We start from the raw sequence: 16,803 nt of genomic DNA on the forward strand, positions 1-16,803 counted from the left end.
GAAGAGAGCTGTATGTGTTGGACATTTGTAGTCAGATGCACAATGCCATTTCTAACAGTGGCACATACAGCTGTAAGTATTCAATGGACCAAATACGGAAACTGGGGAGTAGCTACCTTGGTATGGCGGTTATCGCTGACGTAACCGGTTTTCGGTTAGCAGTTTTTCAACGCCAGTTTAACATTAGTGTTAAAACCGTTCAAAATAAACGGGTCCTGAAGTAAGATTTTCGGTTTCCTATTATCATTATTTCTTACAATAAATGTAGAAATCGAACAAAGACTGAAAAATATTGTCTGTTTCAAAATACAGTCAAAATACTACATTAAAAGGCAAATAAAAAGAGAACTTCTCTGTCCATCGTTCGCCGGTTTTCTCGGAAAGTGATAAGTGGTTGAGTTCTCCAAAAATCGCCATTCTCCTACTGATTCTCATTTTTTGAAACTTCGCTCAAAACTTGTTTTAATCTGGGATTATACCACTACTTGGGCATTAGGAATAGTCAGCGTTAAACGGTGAAAACTGAGACTGAAGAGGTCTATTTTTAGGATTAGGCAGATAAAAAGCTGCAAGCAGGTAAAAAGCATATTACATATTGCTTAGACCCAGGCAACATACCAGCTACTTGGCTTTTATTGTAAACACTGAGTGAATTGTTCAGTTATAAGTTTTCACCTTACATGATGTCGCAAGTTTGTTGTGGCTCCTCCAGTTCTTAATCTTTCAAGGGAAACTCAGCGTTATACTACATTGGTACTGCTTTTCATAAAATACTTCCAGACTAGGATCAGTGCCATTCTGTAATACAACTGTCAGAGGACGACAGTGTGAAACTACCATATAGACCACACAGGGTCAAGTCTCGCACACTGCATGTAAAAGTGTACCATCCAAGGCCATGCCACATGGTAATAAGTAAATTCTCTCAACAATGTTATACCAATTCTCGTGCCTTGTGTTTGTTGCACGTTTCTGTCGCCATTGTTATTTTAATAATACTGATAGATTTTCCCGTTTTCAATAATAACGCCATGTTTCAAAACAATGGAAATTTCACGAATGAAGATTACTCGTTTCTTAAAAAAAGGTTTATTTAAAAACTAAAAATTTCAGTCTTGCTGCTATGCGTCATTTATATTTCGGTTTTCCCCCTCTTAGTAGTAAAAATAAAAAACACCTTTTATAACAGAGGCCAAACAAACACCGAAAAATACCCGTTATTTAGATCTAAAATATGTCTGTTTTAGCCGGTCGGTTTTTCCCATCCCTATAGCTAAGTGGAAGCGTCTAATTGATAAGTCACAATTTTCTATCTTTCTTCAGCTGATACAAGGGATGAATACGAACCGGAATCTTTAAATTCAGCATTATCGCTGGTGAAGTATAGCCCTGTCTTCATTTTCATGACGAGTGTTTTGTGGACACTCCACTTTTCCAGCATATCAACTACCGTGTTTACAGGATTACATGTATGCGTCCCTGATTTAACGAACCGTCAGTTATCCCTCTCGAGTGGCTCCCTAAATTACCCGATCTTAACCCCACTGAAAATGACTGAGACTGCCTGAAACAGCAGATGAAATGTAGCAATCAACCTCACTGCAATTTGGTCGCTCTGTGGGGTCTGTAACTCCAATTCCAAGGAAACCAGGTGCGGACAGGAACGAATATTACCGAACTATGAGCTTAATAATTCATCGTTGCAAAACACACACGAATAAGGAATTCGTGTTAGAAGAATAGGAAAACTAGTAGGAGCCGACCTCTGGGAAGATCAGTTAGGATTCCGGGGAATGTGGAACAAGCGAGGTAATACTGACCCTACGACTTATCTTAGAAGGTAGGTTAAGGAAAGACTATCTTACGTTTATAGCATTTGTAGACAGAGAGAAAAAAATTTCAACATTTTTGACTGGAATACTCTTTGAAATTTTGAAGGTAGCAAGGGTAAAATACAGGGAGCTAAAGGCTATTTACAACTTGTGCAGAAACTAGACAGCAGTTAAAAGACGAGGTGCATGAAAGGGGAGCAGTGGTTGAGAACTTACTCAATATGTACATTGAACAAGCAGTAAATGAAACCAAAGAAAAATTCGAAGTGGGAAATACAATTGAGGGAGAAAAAATAAAAACTTTGAAGTTCGCTGATGACGTAATTATGTCAGAGACAAAAAGTACTTGCAGTGATGATGGAATGTAGTCGAAATAAATTAGGTGATTCTGAGGAAATTATGAAACTAGAAACGTAAAACAGTTTTTCCATTTGGGCAGTAAAATAACTGATGATAGTCGAAGTAGAGGGGATATAAAATGTAGACCGGTAATGGTAAGAAAAGGGTTTCTGAAAAAGAGAAATCTGCTGACATCGAATGTAGGTTTAAGTCTTAAGAAGTATTTTTTGGAAGGCATTTGCCTGGAGTATAGCGATGTATGGAAATGAAACGTGGATGATAAACAGTTTAGACAAGAAGGCAATAGAAGCTTTTGAAATGTGGTGCTACAGAAGAATACTGAAAGTTAGATGGGTAGATCACGGAGCTAATGAGGAGGTACTGAATAGAATTTGGGAGAAGAGAGATTTATTGGTACAACCTGACTATAAGAAGAGAACTATTGATAGAGCACTTTCTGAGACATCAAAAGATCACCAATCTAATACTGCAGGGAAGTGTAGGGATTAAAAGGCGTAGAGGGAGACCAAGAGGCGAATACAATGTGCAGATTCAGATGGTTGTAGGCTGCAGTAGTTGCTCGGAGACGAAGCAACCTGCACAGGATATAGTAGCATTGAGTGCTGCATAAAATCAGTCTTCAGACTGAAGCCACAACAGCAACATGGGATCTAATCATAAGAGTTGCTTCACACCTGAAGAAACGTCTGTGGCACTCAGTTCGGCTTTAGAAGTCGTTTAACAACTGAAAATTCTATATTGTCTTTCCTCTGTGAGGTACTGGGTGGGTTAAACAGAAGGTTTAGAACGCTAGGCATATTTTTTAATTTAATTAAGGCGTTTGTGTGTTGATAACAAAATTTGCTCCAGAAGTTGGACCATTACAGAATAGGGGCAGTAGCTCACATTTGGTTTACCTCTTACAACAGCAACAGACAGCAAAAGGTCATTATTCAGTGTTGAGAATGGTTATGTGGGGTCTGAGTGGGGTACTGTCAAATGGGGTGTGCCCCTTATTTATATAAACGATATGCCCTCTAATATTATATGTACCTCTAAAATATTTCAGTTTGCTAATTATACTAGCTTGGTAGTATCGGATGTTGTATGCAACATTGGCTCGGTTTCAAATAACTTCATGGCTTGTAGAGAGAGAACGAACACTAAATCATAATAAGACTCAGTTTTTACCGTTTATAACACACAATTCAACAAAACCCGACGTTTTAATTTCGCAGAGTGGGCATATGATCAGTGAAACTGAACAGTTCAAATTTATAGGTGTTTAGATAGTAAACTGTAGTGGAAAGCCCACGTTCCAAAGACTTAATACTGTCATTTTTACTATTCGAACGGTATCGAAAGTGAGTGATACTTCGACACGTAATGGTTAGACACGAAAATTAGTCTACTTTGCTTATCTTCATTCTCTTATGTTGTATGGTATTATATTTTGGTGTAACTCTTCCCATTCTAAAAGGATATTTTTGGCTCAGTAACGGGCGTTTCGGGCAATAAGTGGAGTAAGTTCACAAACCTCTTGTCGACCCTGATCAGGAGTCTGAGTATTTTGACTCTGGCCTCTCAATACACATTCCTTACTGTAATTTCTTTTTAACAATGTAAGCTTCTTACCAAGAATAAGCTGCTTTCACTCAGTTAATACTTGGCAGAAATCAAACTTGCATTTGGATCGGACTTCCTTAATTCTTGCGCAGGAAAGTGTGCAGTATACTGCTGCATCCATCTTTAATAAGCTACCACAAGAATTCAAAAATCGTAGTAGTAATGCATGCACTTTCAAATCGAAACTCAAGAGTTTCCTCATGGGTCACTCCTCCTCTTCTGTCGAAGAGTTCCTTAAAAATTTAAGTCGATTCATGTTGTATTGTTGATTGCGTTTACTCAAACTTGTCGCTTGACTTTTTTGGTTCCATAAGCGTTTTATTTTTATCTATTATTTTTATGTTGTAATTTCATGTACCGATACATTCCATAACCTTGGAGATTTGCTCCTCAGTTGGGTCCTACGGAACTTGACATGTAAATAAGTAAACGGATAAGTAAACAAACACTCATTGAGGCTAAAGGCTGTTACACGGTACTAGTGCCATGTCTCCTGGAGGAGACTAATTTTTATTTCAGTGTATTTATTTCGCCGGCCGGAGTGGCCGAGCGGTTCTGGGCGCGTCAGTCTGGAACCGCGCGACCGCTACGTCGCAGGTTCGAAACCTGCCTCGGGCGTGGATGTGTGTGATGTCCTTCGGTTAGTTAGGTTTAAGTAGTTCTAAGTTCTAGGGGACTTATGACCACAGATGTTAAGTCCCATAGTGCTCAGAGCCATTTGAACCAGTCAGCCCAAATAAATATTAATCATTACGTACCCAGTGTCGACAGAAAGCGTCGGTTTGTTACTCGCTACAAACAAAATGACTTTAAAGTGGAATTTTAGTTGTCCATTCGATAGTGGACCCAAATTAGTCTATTCCGATATTATTTTTATCGATATTTACTACCAAGGACAGTAAAACACAATAACCAGAATCAGCAACGATCGCCCAGGCCCGCGCCGACTGCTACCGCAACGCAGCAGCCCTGTTCAGTCGCCGCTGGTGTACTGGTTGTTTTACTGTCCTTGTTAAAACATATCGATAAAACGAATATCGGAGACGGTCCACTCCATCGAATTGACACGAAATATTCCACTTTAAAATCATTTTGTTTGTAACGGGAAACAAACCGACGCTTTCCGTCGCCACTGGGCGCCGCATGAACGACTCGATGAGCAGTATTTGTTTAGGCTGACACTATCTACGAATTGTAGAAACTAAATTGCAAATATCTGCCGAAACGTTAGAGAAAATGCGCCTGACTATTGTTAATAGGGACACCTCGTGTATGTGACATAATTAATAGTATGTGGTGACTAAATGTGGACCCCTCTTGCTGTTACAGCTGTTCTTCATCTTGCGGAAGAAGAACGAGCAGATCACGAACCTGCACGTCATCCACCACGGTGTGATGCCGATGAGCGTGTGGTTCGGAGTCAAGTTCACACCAGGTGAGTTGGCGCGGCCTTCGGCGGCGGTTACGCAAGCGGCGCGGCGCGTCAGCTAGCAGCGCGTGCTCTTACGACAGGCTCGCCTTAAGGCTCCCGCACAACCTCTTTCCTGTTGGCCTTTACACTCCAACACATGTCCGCCGGAAGAGCTACAGTAAGCCTTAAAAGAAACTGATTTAAACACAAATTCGATACCGTGCGCACAACTGCTAAGGAAACTGTGGTGTCACCGCCAGACACCACACTTGCTAGGTGGTAGCTTTTAAATCTGCCGCGGTCCGGTAGTATACGTCGGACCCCGTGTCGCCACTGTCAGTGATCGCAGACCGAGCGCCACCACACGGCAGGTCTAGACAGACGTACTGGCACTCGCCCCAGTTGTACAGCCGACTTTCCTAGCGACGCCACACTGACAAATACGCTCTCATTTGCCGAGACGATAGTTAGCATAGCCTTCAGCTAAGTCAATTGCTACGACTTAGCAAGGCGCCATCACCAAGTTATATTGAGATGATAATACTGTATCAACAAGAGCGATGTACACCAATTATGGATTAAAGTTAAGTATTCCAGCAGCTACGTACTTTTCTTTTTAGCAGTCATTACGTATCCTGTTTCAGACCTCACGCCAGCCTGCGTGCGTTTAAACGCGTGCTATTCGGCTACAAGTCATAGTGGATTGGCTGTCGGGTCAGTCCACTACAGAAACCGCTTCCAAAGGGTAGTGCTGGTTGACCGGTGCCCTCATTGAGGATGTGTAATGGCACAAAATATTCACCCGAGGAAATACCCACACCGGGCACTGAGTGAACAGACAGACTCGGAGAAGTGCAACAGAGCAACTGCTGTAACACGTACCAGACAGTTCTTAACTGTGTCTTCAGCATCTCCCCGTCGGTGGTGCTGGTCCATACTAACATAGACCTACGAAAACTACACTGGCTTCTACTCAGATGCGAAGTTTAAACTGGTGTGAAGATTGTAATTGCCCATTAATCAACAAATAAGGTAGTCATTAAACTGGAAGTCTTTTCTCATTTGTTAAGCTTGCCGTGTTAATGGTGGAAGTGCTGATCAGACAGTAAATTATACATTATCGAATCATATTAACGCGACTACCTGTCAAAAGCTACAACAACCAACTTTTGCTGCGCGGACCGCCGCGAGACGTCCGGGAAGGGTATCAATAAGGTTCCGAAACGCACCGACAGGGATGGGGAGCCATACCGGCTTCAGTGCAGTGGCTAGGATTCTCGGTTGAGGATCCATGGCGCGAACATGCCGATAGAGATGGTCACACTGATTGTCTATTGGGTTTAAACTCATGGGGGGGGGGGGGGGGAGAGGGGGGGGAGAGGGGCGGGGAGGGGCGGGGGAGGCGGCGGCCGCGGCGTTTGATGGTAAGGAAAGTACGGTTAAACTCATAGTGGTGCTCTTCGGTAATTGCACGTACGCTGTGAGCTGGCATATGTGCATTATCGTGCTGGTAGGTGCCACCGTGCCGAGAAAAAACAAACTGTATGTAGCGGTGGATATGGTCCCCAAAGACAGATGCATTTCAGTTTGCTCCATTGTGCCTTCCAGACTGACGAGATCATTCAAGGAATGCCCCGAAAATATTCCATAGACCATAACGCTCCCTCCTCCTTGCCTGGAACACGTTACACTACCGGCCATAAAAATAGCTACACCACGAAGAAATGCAGATGATCAACGGGTATTCATTGGATAGATATATTATACTAGAACTGACATGTGACTACATTTTCACGCAGTTTGGGTGCATAGATCCTGAGAAATCACCTCTGGCCGTAATAACTTGATAGGCCTGGGCATTGAGCCAACAGAGCTAGGATGGCGTGTACAGGAATAGCTGCCCATGCAGCTTCAACACGATACCACATTTCATCAAGAGGAGTGACTGGCGTATTGTGAGCCAGTTGCTCGGCCACCATTGACCAGACGTTTTCAATTGGTGAAAGATCTGGAGAATGTGCTGGCCAGGGCAGCAGTCGAACATTTTCTGTATCCAGAAAGGCCTGTACAGGACCTGCAACATGCGATCGTGCATTATCCTGCTGAAATGTAGGGTTTCGCAGGGATCGAATAATGGGTAGAGCCACGGGTCGTAAAACACCTGAAATGTAACGTCCTCTGTTCAAAGTGCCGTCAATGCGAACAAGGGGTGACGTGTAACCAATAGCACCCCATACCATCACGCCAGGTGATACGCCAGTATGGCGATGACGAATAGCCACTTCCAATGTGCGTTCACCGAGATGTCGCCAAACACGGATGCGACCATCATGATGCTGTAAACAGAACCTGGATTCATCCGAAAAAATGACGTTTTGCCATTCGTGCACACAGGTTCGTCGTTGAGTACACCATCGCAGCGCTCCTGTCTGTGATGCAGCGTCGAGGTTAACCGCAGCCATGATCTCAGAGCTGATAGTCCATGCTGCTTCAAACATCGTCGAAATGTTCGTGCAGGTGGTTGTTGTCTTGCAAATGTCCCCATCTGTTGACTCAGGGATCGAGACGTGGCTGCACGATCCGCTACAGCCATGCGGATAAGATGCCTGTCTTCTCGACTGCTAGTGATAAGAGGCCGTTGGGATCCAGCACGGCGTTCCGTATTACCCTCCTAAACCCACCGATTCCATATTCCGCTAACAGTCATTGGATCTCGACCAACGCGAGCAGCAATGTCGCGATACGATAAACCGCAATCGCGATAGGCTACAATCCGACCTTTATCAAAGTCGGAAACGTGATGGTACGCATTTCTCCTCCTCACACGAGGCATCACACAACGTTTCACCAGGCAACGCCGGTCAACTGCTGTTTGTGAATGAGAAATCGGTTGGAAACTTTCGTCATGTCAGCACGTTGTAGGTGTCGCCACCGGCGCCAACCTTGTGTGAATGCTCTGAAAAGCTAATCATTTGCATATCACAGCATCTGCTTCCTGTCGGTTAAATTTCGTATCTGTAGCACGTCATCTTCGTGGTGTAGCAATTTTAATGGCCAGTAGTGTACTTCCAGACTTTTCACGACGTACACGCCGATGGGGCGTAAAACGTGATTCATATGAAAAAGTCACCTGTCGCCGCTCAGTGGACATCCAGTTGCGGTACTGGTGTGCAAATTTCAGCTTTCGTCGTCGATGAACACAGTTATTTGGGTGCATTAATCAGGCACCTGCTCCAGAGGCCCATGCACATCAAACGGTCGTTAAGGAGACACTGCTGGTAGTCCCTGCGTTCATCTGGGCGATCAGTTTAACAGTTGCAAGTCTATTCGCCCGTACAGATCTCCACAGCCCTCGTTCACCCCTGTCTTCTATGGCTCGTGGTGCATCACAGTTGCCTCAGCGCCGGTCTTGGTTAACGCTGTTTTGGCTTTCACGGTATACTTCAACTACGAGAGCAAGCGAACACTTAACAAATTTAGTCGTTTTGGAAATTCTTCCACCCTTGACCCGAAAGCCAGTGCCGATGCCCCTTTAGACGTAAAATAAATCGCTCCGTTCCGCATTTGTGTGTCCGCGTCACCGCGACGATCTTAATGTACCCTCCACTGCTAGTGCTGCCACCTTCCATCTGTAAATGATTGGTTCAAATGGCTCTGAGCACTATGGGACTTAACTGCTGAGGTCATCCGTCCCCTAGAACTTAGAACTACTTAAACCTAACTAACCTAAGGACATCACACACATCCATGCCCGAGGCAGGATTCGAACCTGCGATCGTAGCAGTCGCGCGGTTCCGTACTGAGCGCCTAGAACCGCTAGACCACCGCGGCCCGCTGTAAATGATTATTGCACGTTGACGTCACACATAGGTGGTGGTCGTATTGTGACTGGACCGTTTTGGTTGAATTATGTTTTAACATGGGATCTGACCCTTGGTTCGATTTTAGTGCCGCACCAACGAAACATACAGCAAGAGGTAATGTTAAGTTCAAATACTGGAAACAATCCTACCATCAATCCACGATCGCACCAGACACTTGACGAAGTGCTCGACGAAACAAACTAGCAATAAGTAAAGTTGCACATGACCCTATTTAAAAATTAACCAGGTGATTAAACACAAGCACTGGACGAATGTTCTCCACTAGTCAAACGAAATGTAAACGATATTCCCTCTACACCATCGTATTAACATTTATTCGAAGTTACTATACCGAGCGAGGTGGCGCAGCACACTGGACTCGCGTACGGGAGGGCTACGATTCAGATCCCAGTTTGGCCATCCTGATTTAAGTTTTCCGTGATTTCCCTGAATCCCTGCAGGTAAATTTGAGGAAAGGGCTCGGCCAATTTCCTTCGCCGTCCTTAAATTACTCGGAGCTCGTGATCCGTCCTTGACCACGACGTTCACGGGACGTTGAACCTTTATTTTTCTCCTACCATTCCCTCGAACTTAATATCATACTGCTGGCAGAAAACAAACGACTTATAACATCGTTTCCGTGAGTGTATTGTTACTTCTAAATTTAACCGAAGCAGACGCGTCTCTCCAACGCAGGTAAAGAATTCTTTAGCAGCCAATAACCCGAGCGCCGAAGCCTGCTGCAGCCTCGTAGAAGAGAAACTGGTTTACTCCGACAATTTCACGAAAATATAAATATAAGCAATTAATTAGAAGGGGTATTTAGTTAAATCCTTGAGACTACGGTCTCGTTTTCAAAGAAAAATCTTGTTTACTCTAGTAATTTCACGAAAGTATCAATATAAGTAATTAGGAGGCTACTGAGTTAAACCCTTGAGTATACTTCCTGCGCCATACTGTAAAATCAAAACAATCATGTCGCTAACATCTACAGTCTATCAACACGGAAATTGTTCTACGAAAACACATTTAGATAGTTCTCGGTACAAAATAATTGCCGTAACACTTAGCAATGAACATTAAAGTATCGAATCAGGTATTTTTAAGTAGTATTTCTGAGAGTCGTTCCCATGATGGCGACAGTGCGAAAATGTCGGACATTTAACGATACAAACGCCTACGGACTTACATCCGTATCAAAATACCGCGCCAGTCTGGCAAAATCAGGATGAATGGCAATCATACGCGTAAGCCTTTCCATTCTGTATCCGCAACTCAACCGTATAAAGCTCAGTTTCGAGGCGCGATTATTAATGAAATATGTTCCACATATACTGGGGTCTAGGTTTTCCCTTCTGTTTCTTTTAATTCGTATTTCTCAGTATAGACATGGCAGCATGCTTCCACGAAACTACCCGCTTCTCTTGCATTACTGAAAGTACCTGCGGCGTGAATTTTAATAGCTTTGCGGTGAGACGGACGTAAATCCCGGGACGAAACATAACCATAACCACAACCAAAAGCACAGGCACGTCTGTCTGACGATGTAAGATAAATTGACGTGGCTTCGTTAGTCTCGCAGCCTATTTCGGCAACATAATTTCAAAGTTCATCCGCCTTTCTTGCACTTAATGTTCAAAAAATGTTCAAATGTGTGTGAAATCTTATGGGACTTAACTAAGGTCATCAGTCCCTAAGCTTACACACTACTTAACCGAAATTATCCTAAGGACAGACACTCACACCCATGCCCGAGGGAGGATTCGAAACTCTGCCGGGACCAGCCGCACAATCCATGACTGCGGCGCCTTATGCACTTTGAGTAGTTTCCGTTCGCTGATCTGCAAGTATTTATCTCACTTCTCTTTCGAAAGTCTTGAGTGAATAAAAATTTCAAAATATGGATAGACTATTTTGTCATATCTTAAGCTCCCATATCGCGAAAGTACTAGTGGTATGGTAAAAATTATTAATTTCCAGTTCAGTCTTCATGAAGGCGTAAAAAATGAGAAAAGGAAGTAAGACAATCGCCAATATCATTTGCTATTAAGTCAGTGTGGTATATTAGAAATTTCTCAGACGGCAGCAGTTTTTGTTCTTACAATTACTTGTTTTAGTTCACAGTAGTGAACACCCGAAAATGTGAAGTTTACTTATATACGCTTATCTCTGAAGGCAATGAGTGTACTTTGGGGAAATTACATTAAATTGTAGGATGAGCTACAATCCAGCAGCGGTCAGACTGCTCAAGACTGATGATGTTACTAATTAACGCACGGGTGTTTCACGCACCAGCTATGCTCCTCAGACCGAGCAGCCAACAGGTTCAATCCCCACCCGACTATGCTGATTGTTATAGTTTCCCTAAAGGACATTATGTGAGAATGACTTGTTCCTTCTATTAGACCATTACCAGTTCTCCACCTATATTTCTTAACTCTGCTAATGTGCGCTCTCTCTCTCTCTCTCTCTCTCTCTCTCTCTCTCTCTCTCTCTCTCTCTCTCTCTCTCTCACACACACACACACACACACACACACACACACACACACACACACACACACACACACATACATCAGACTATCATTTAAACGAAGCAGTCAGTCTCGTGTTGCTTATGAAATACTGAATGTGACACTGTTTGTAACCGGCACAACGTAAACTTGTTATTAAACACACTGGTTATTGTTTCAGGAGGCCACAGTTCCTTCTTCGGTCTGCTGAATACATTCGTACACGTCGTTATGTATACATACTACATGCTGGCGGCCATGGGGCCACAGATGCGTCCATACTTGTGGTGGAAGAAATACCTCACAGCCTTCCAGATGGTAAGTAATCATCGCGTAAACTAGATAGCATTCAGGATTGAAAAGCGAGCGCTACACACACTCACTATCTTCATGAAACGTCCAGTTTTTGTCCTTAACACTACGCCATGTCCATTACACTTGTGAAAGTGATCTGTGGATGAATAACAGCTGCTGCTGCTATTATTGCTATTACTGTTCCTATGTCGTGTTTGTTACTAGTTTCTATTGTTATTGTTGTTCATGCTTCTGGAAATTAAAGGTAACACAATCCGAAATGAGCCGATAACTTCTCACTACTAGAAACCAGTCAGGCCCTCGTAATAAGATAATACAAGCGAAAGCAACCAGTTAGACGATAAGTGAAAGTGAAACACGGAGAAGACTAATATGTAATGAAGGCCACTTTCTTGCCTGAGACCGTGTAGTCAGTATTAAATTCGGTATAATAACGGACCTGGTGTCCTTGGTCTATCAACACTAAGTGGGAAGGTAGTTTGCCTCGTAATCGATAGTAGATAGCCCCAATACGTGTTGTCCACAGCTGAATGTGACGTAGCTACGCAGTCCTACTGACGCGGAGACAGGCGGCTGTGTGTAGGACGCGGCGCACGGTAGCGCCTCGTGCGGTTGTCTCGGAGCTCGGGCCAGCTGACGGAAAGGGTGAGCTCATCAACTGATTCAGACGCGAATCCTCCAGAGCACGGGAGCCGCATGCTCCCACTGATTGTTCCTGCAAGTAGCAGCTGCGGTGTGAACTCACCATGTAGGAAACATTCTTACAGCCGCACGCCCATGCAATCAGTATTCACCACACTCTCTACTTTTGTGGCAGTAATACTCAAAATACATTTTGAAGTCCTTCTAAGCAGATCTAAATCGTGTGCTACAACGCGGTCCAAATCTGGATGTTGGTCTGCGAGGTGCGTTGGGATAGTGAAGATTGTAGGCCATCGCTCTTAAAAGGGAAAGGCTGCCGCTTGGGTACTTAGTTTTGATGTCGGGCAGAGTCACACTTCACTGAAGAGTGGAGATTTCGTTCTCGAACGTTTCTTAAGTTTTACAAACCTAAAAAACATGTCTACAATACGAAATAATGAAGTTTCGTATAAACTTCATTTGTCACATGTAATTGTATCTTCATTTCGAGACAAAATTTGTTTTGAAGAATCGGATTGCGTGCTCCAAAACTTGACCATGTCAATCTGTATAATACGAAGTTCAAATGCAACTCCCCTCCCCCACCCCTTATCTTGGTAAAAACAGATGTTCTGTTTAGTGTCGGAAAGCGAAAACTGTATTCATGTCTACAGCTGGTCTTTGGTTGAAATTTTCTGGCAGATTAAAACAGTATGCCATACCGGGATTTGAACCTGAGACATTCGTGGGCGAGCGTTCATAGGACTGAAATATCCAGGGACGGCTCACGTCCCATTCTCAGAGCTTTATTTCAGCCAGTGCCTCGTCTCCTAGATGCCAAACTTCAGTTCTTCTGCATAGATTACACTGATAAAACTTCCGGAAATTTCAAATCCGAGCACACTACGGAACGGAGTGAAAATTTATACTGGAATTTATTGATTTAAACTTGTCAGAACAAGCTTTGAAGGTGTAAACATGTATTTACCTTTTTAAATTGTAGCAATGCGGTATGATGATAGCAGATACTCACTTTTTTCCGAGGGAATCTCACAGCTGTAACCTTAGAATTAAATGAGGCTCTTAATAAAAAGATTCAAATTCCTGGGCAGATGGTTCCTTACAGTGGATACGTGAACCATTCGATGTATTCTACTTTGAATATTGGGGTAGTAGCAATAGCACTTGATTACTGCCCTTGTCATTTACTGAATAAATAAGGTGGAATAGTCTGTCAGACTCCGGTACGCAATGGACGCATAGCTGAAGTTGACAATGCCTCTCAAATATCGGAATGCCATGTGATGGTCATAAAAGAAGGCTGTTTTAGACCACTTCAATGTTGTTTGTAGTCTCATGCCTAGTTTACCTCTTCTTTGAAGTCTCGCAGCTGTTTCTCCTCTCAAGTCATACTTGAGTACTTGGGAAAAGAATACGCTGGAGAAGTCTTTTTTTTTTTTTTTTAATTTTAAAATTAGCAACCTTTCCTTTTCCCTGCTATGCCTCGAATAATTTCCGTCGTTTATGGATGCGTGGGTGAATGATTTCAAATTCGCCGTTGGAGGTCCCAGAAGTTTCGTTACCTAATAGTATAGTCGTGCCAACCTCACTGGGTAATTTTCAGAGATATCCAGTAACATTGAATGTTGTGGACTCTAAGCTTTTGCTGTTCCTTTTTCTTATTGGCCAGGTCCTCCCCACCACACGAAAATAAAAAAAAAAAAAAAACAGATTCCAACGGTCGTCTATTGGCTGGTTTTTAAAGACACTCTCGTTGCAGTCATCAATTCGTGAATCTCTCTCTTCTTCAGAACATGATCCGTTGTAAGTTCAGGTTGCTTCGTGTAGTTCAAAATACGGATTGCGGTGAGGGAACCAATGCACTTAGACTGTGTGATCAGAAGTATCCGGACACCTGCATGAAAACGACTTAAAAGTTCCTGGCGCCCACTATCAGTAATTTTGGAATTCAGTATGGTGTTGGCCCACGCTCAGCCTTGATGACAGCTTCCACTCTCGCAGGCATACGTTCAATGAGGTGCTGAAAGGTTTCTTGGGGAATGGCAGCCCATTCTTTACGGAGTGCTCCACTGAGGAGATGTATCGATGTCGGTCGGTGAAGCCTGGCACGAAGTAAGCGTTCCAAAACACCCCAAAGGTGTTTGACAGGATTCAGGTCAGGACTCTGTGCAGGCCAATCCATTACAGGGATGTTGTTGTTGTGTAACCACTCCGCCACAGGCCGTGCATTATGAACAGGTGCTCGATCGTGTTGTAAGATGCAATCGCCATCCCCGAATTGCTCTTCAACAGTGGGAAGCAAGGAGGTGCTTAATACATCAATGTAGGCCTGTGCTGTGATAATGTCACGCAAAACAACAAGGGGTGCAAGCCCCTCCACCAAAAACACGACCACATCATAACACCACCACCACCTCCGAAATTTACTGTTGGCACTACACATGCAGGAAAATGACGTTTACCGGGCATTCGCCAGACCCACACCCCGCCATCGGATCGCCGTATTGTGTACCGTGATTCATCACTCAACACAACGTTTTTCCACAGTTCAATCGTCCAATGTTTACTCTCCTTACACCAAGAGAGGCGTCATTTGGCATTTACCGGTGTTTCTCACCTCCCGCCTAACTGGCATAGTACTTGAAGTGAATGCTGATGCAGTTTGGAATTCCTGTGTGATGGTTTGGATAGACGTCTGCCTATCACACATTACGGCCCTCTTCAACTGTCAGCGGTCTCGTCAGTCAGCAGCCGAGGTCGGCCTGTACGCTTTGCCGCTGTATGTGTCCCTTCACGTTTCCACTTCACTATCACATCGGAAACAGTGGATCTAGAGATGTTAAGGAGTGTAGCAGTCACGCGTACAGACGTATGACAAAAATGACACCCAATCACCTGACACCTTTCGAAGTCCGTGAGTTCCGCGGAGCGTTCCATTACGTTCTCTCACGATGTCCCCCCCAGGGGGTCCACAACTCTTTTGTGGATACGTGCGTGGCGAGCACGGGGCCCCGAGCCATTGCAGCCTTCTTTCTCTCCCGGACTGCATTTCCTTTCCCCTCCATGCTCCTTTCCCCTCCATGCTCCTTTCCCCCTCCATGCTCCTTTCCCCCTCCATGCTCCTTTCCCCCTCCATGCTCCTTTCCCCCTCCATGCTCCTTTCCCCCTCCATGCTCCTTTCCCCCTCCATGCTCCTTTCCCCCTCCATGCTCCTTTCCCCCTCCATGCTCCTTTCCCCCTCCATGCTCCTTTCCCCCTCCATGCTCCTTTCCCCCCTCCATGCTCCTTTCCCCCCTCCATGCTCCTTTCCCCCCTCCATGCTCCTTTCCCCCCTCCATGCTCCTTTCCCCCCTCCATGCTCCTTTCCCCCCTCCATGCTCCTTTCCCCCCTCCATGCTCCTTTCCCCCCTCCATGCTCCTTTCCCCCCTCCATGCTCCTTTCCCCCCTCCATGCTCCTTTCCCCCCTCCATGCTCCTTTCCCCCCTCCATGCTCCTTTCCCCCCTCCATGCTCCTTTCCCCCCTCCATGCTCCTTTCCCCCCTCCATGCTCCTTTCCCCCCTCCATGCTCCTTTCCCCCCTCCATGCTCCTTTCCCCCCTCCATGCTCCTTTCCCCCCTCCATGCTCCTTTCCCCCCTCCATGCTCCTTTCCCCCCTCCATGCTCCTTTCCCCCCTCCATGCTCCTTTCCCCCCTCCATGCTCCTTTCCCCCCTCCATGCTCCTTTCCCCCCTCCATGCTCCTTTCCCCCCTCCATGCTCCTTTCCCCCCTCCATGCTCCTTTCCCCCCTCCATGCTCCTTTCCCCCCTCCATGCTCCTTTCCCCCCTCCATGCTCCTTTCCCCCCTCCATGCTCCTTTCCCCCCTCCATGCTCCTTTCCCCCCTCCATGCTCCTTTCCCCCCTCCATGCTCCTTTCCCCCCTCCATGCTCCTTTCCCCCCTCCATGCTCCTTTCCCCCCTCCATGCTCCTTTCCCCCCTCCATGCTCCTTTCCCCCCTCCATGCTCCTTTCCCCCCTCCATGCTCCTTTCCCCCCTCCATGCTCCTTTCCCCCCTCCATGCTCCTTTCCCCCCTCCATGCTCCTTTCCCCCCTCCATGCTCCTTTCCCCCCTCCATGCTCCTTTCCCCCCTCCATGCTCCTTTCCCCCCTCCATGCTCCTTTCCCCCCTCCATGCTCCTTTCCCCCCTCCATGCTCCTTTCCCCCCTCCATGCTCCTTTCCCCCCTCCATGCTCCTTTCCCCCCTCCATGCTCCTTTCCCCC

General features: G+C 45.2%; 1 protein-coding gene across 1 annotated transcript in view; it reads left to right on the top strand.

Moving 5' to 3' along the window:
• Positions 1-16,803, top strand: part of LOC124721323 (elongation of very long chain fatty acids protein-like) — a 225,713-nt gene that overhangs the window by 188,631 nt on the left and 20,279 nt on the right. The window contains exons 6-7 of the mRNA XM_047246235.1: positions 5,127-5,232; positions 11,765-11,901. Of these exons, the coding sequence (XP_047102191.1) occupies positions 5,127-5,232; positions 11,765-11,901 (243 nt within the window). The remainder of the gene's footprint in view (positions 1-5,126; positions 5,233-11,764; positions 11,902-16,803) is intronic.

Source organism: Schistocerca piceifrons, chromosome X (assembly GCF_021461385.2).
Source record: "Schistocerca piceifrons isolate TAMUIC-IGC-003096 chromosome X, iqSchPice1.1, whole genome shotgun sequence".
Classification (NCBI taxonomy): domain Eukaryota; kingdom Metazoa; phylum Arthropoda; class Insecta; order Orthoptera; family Acrididae; genus Schistocerca; species Schistocerca piceifrons.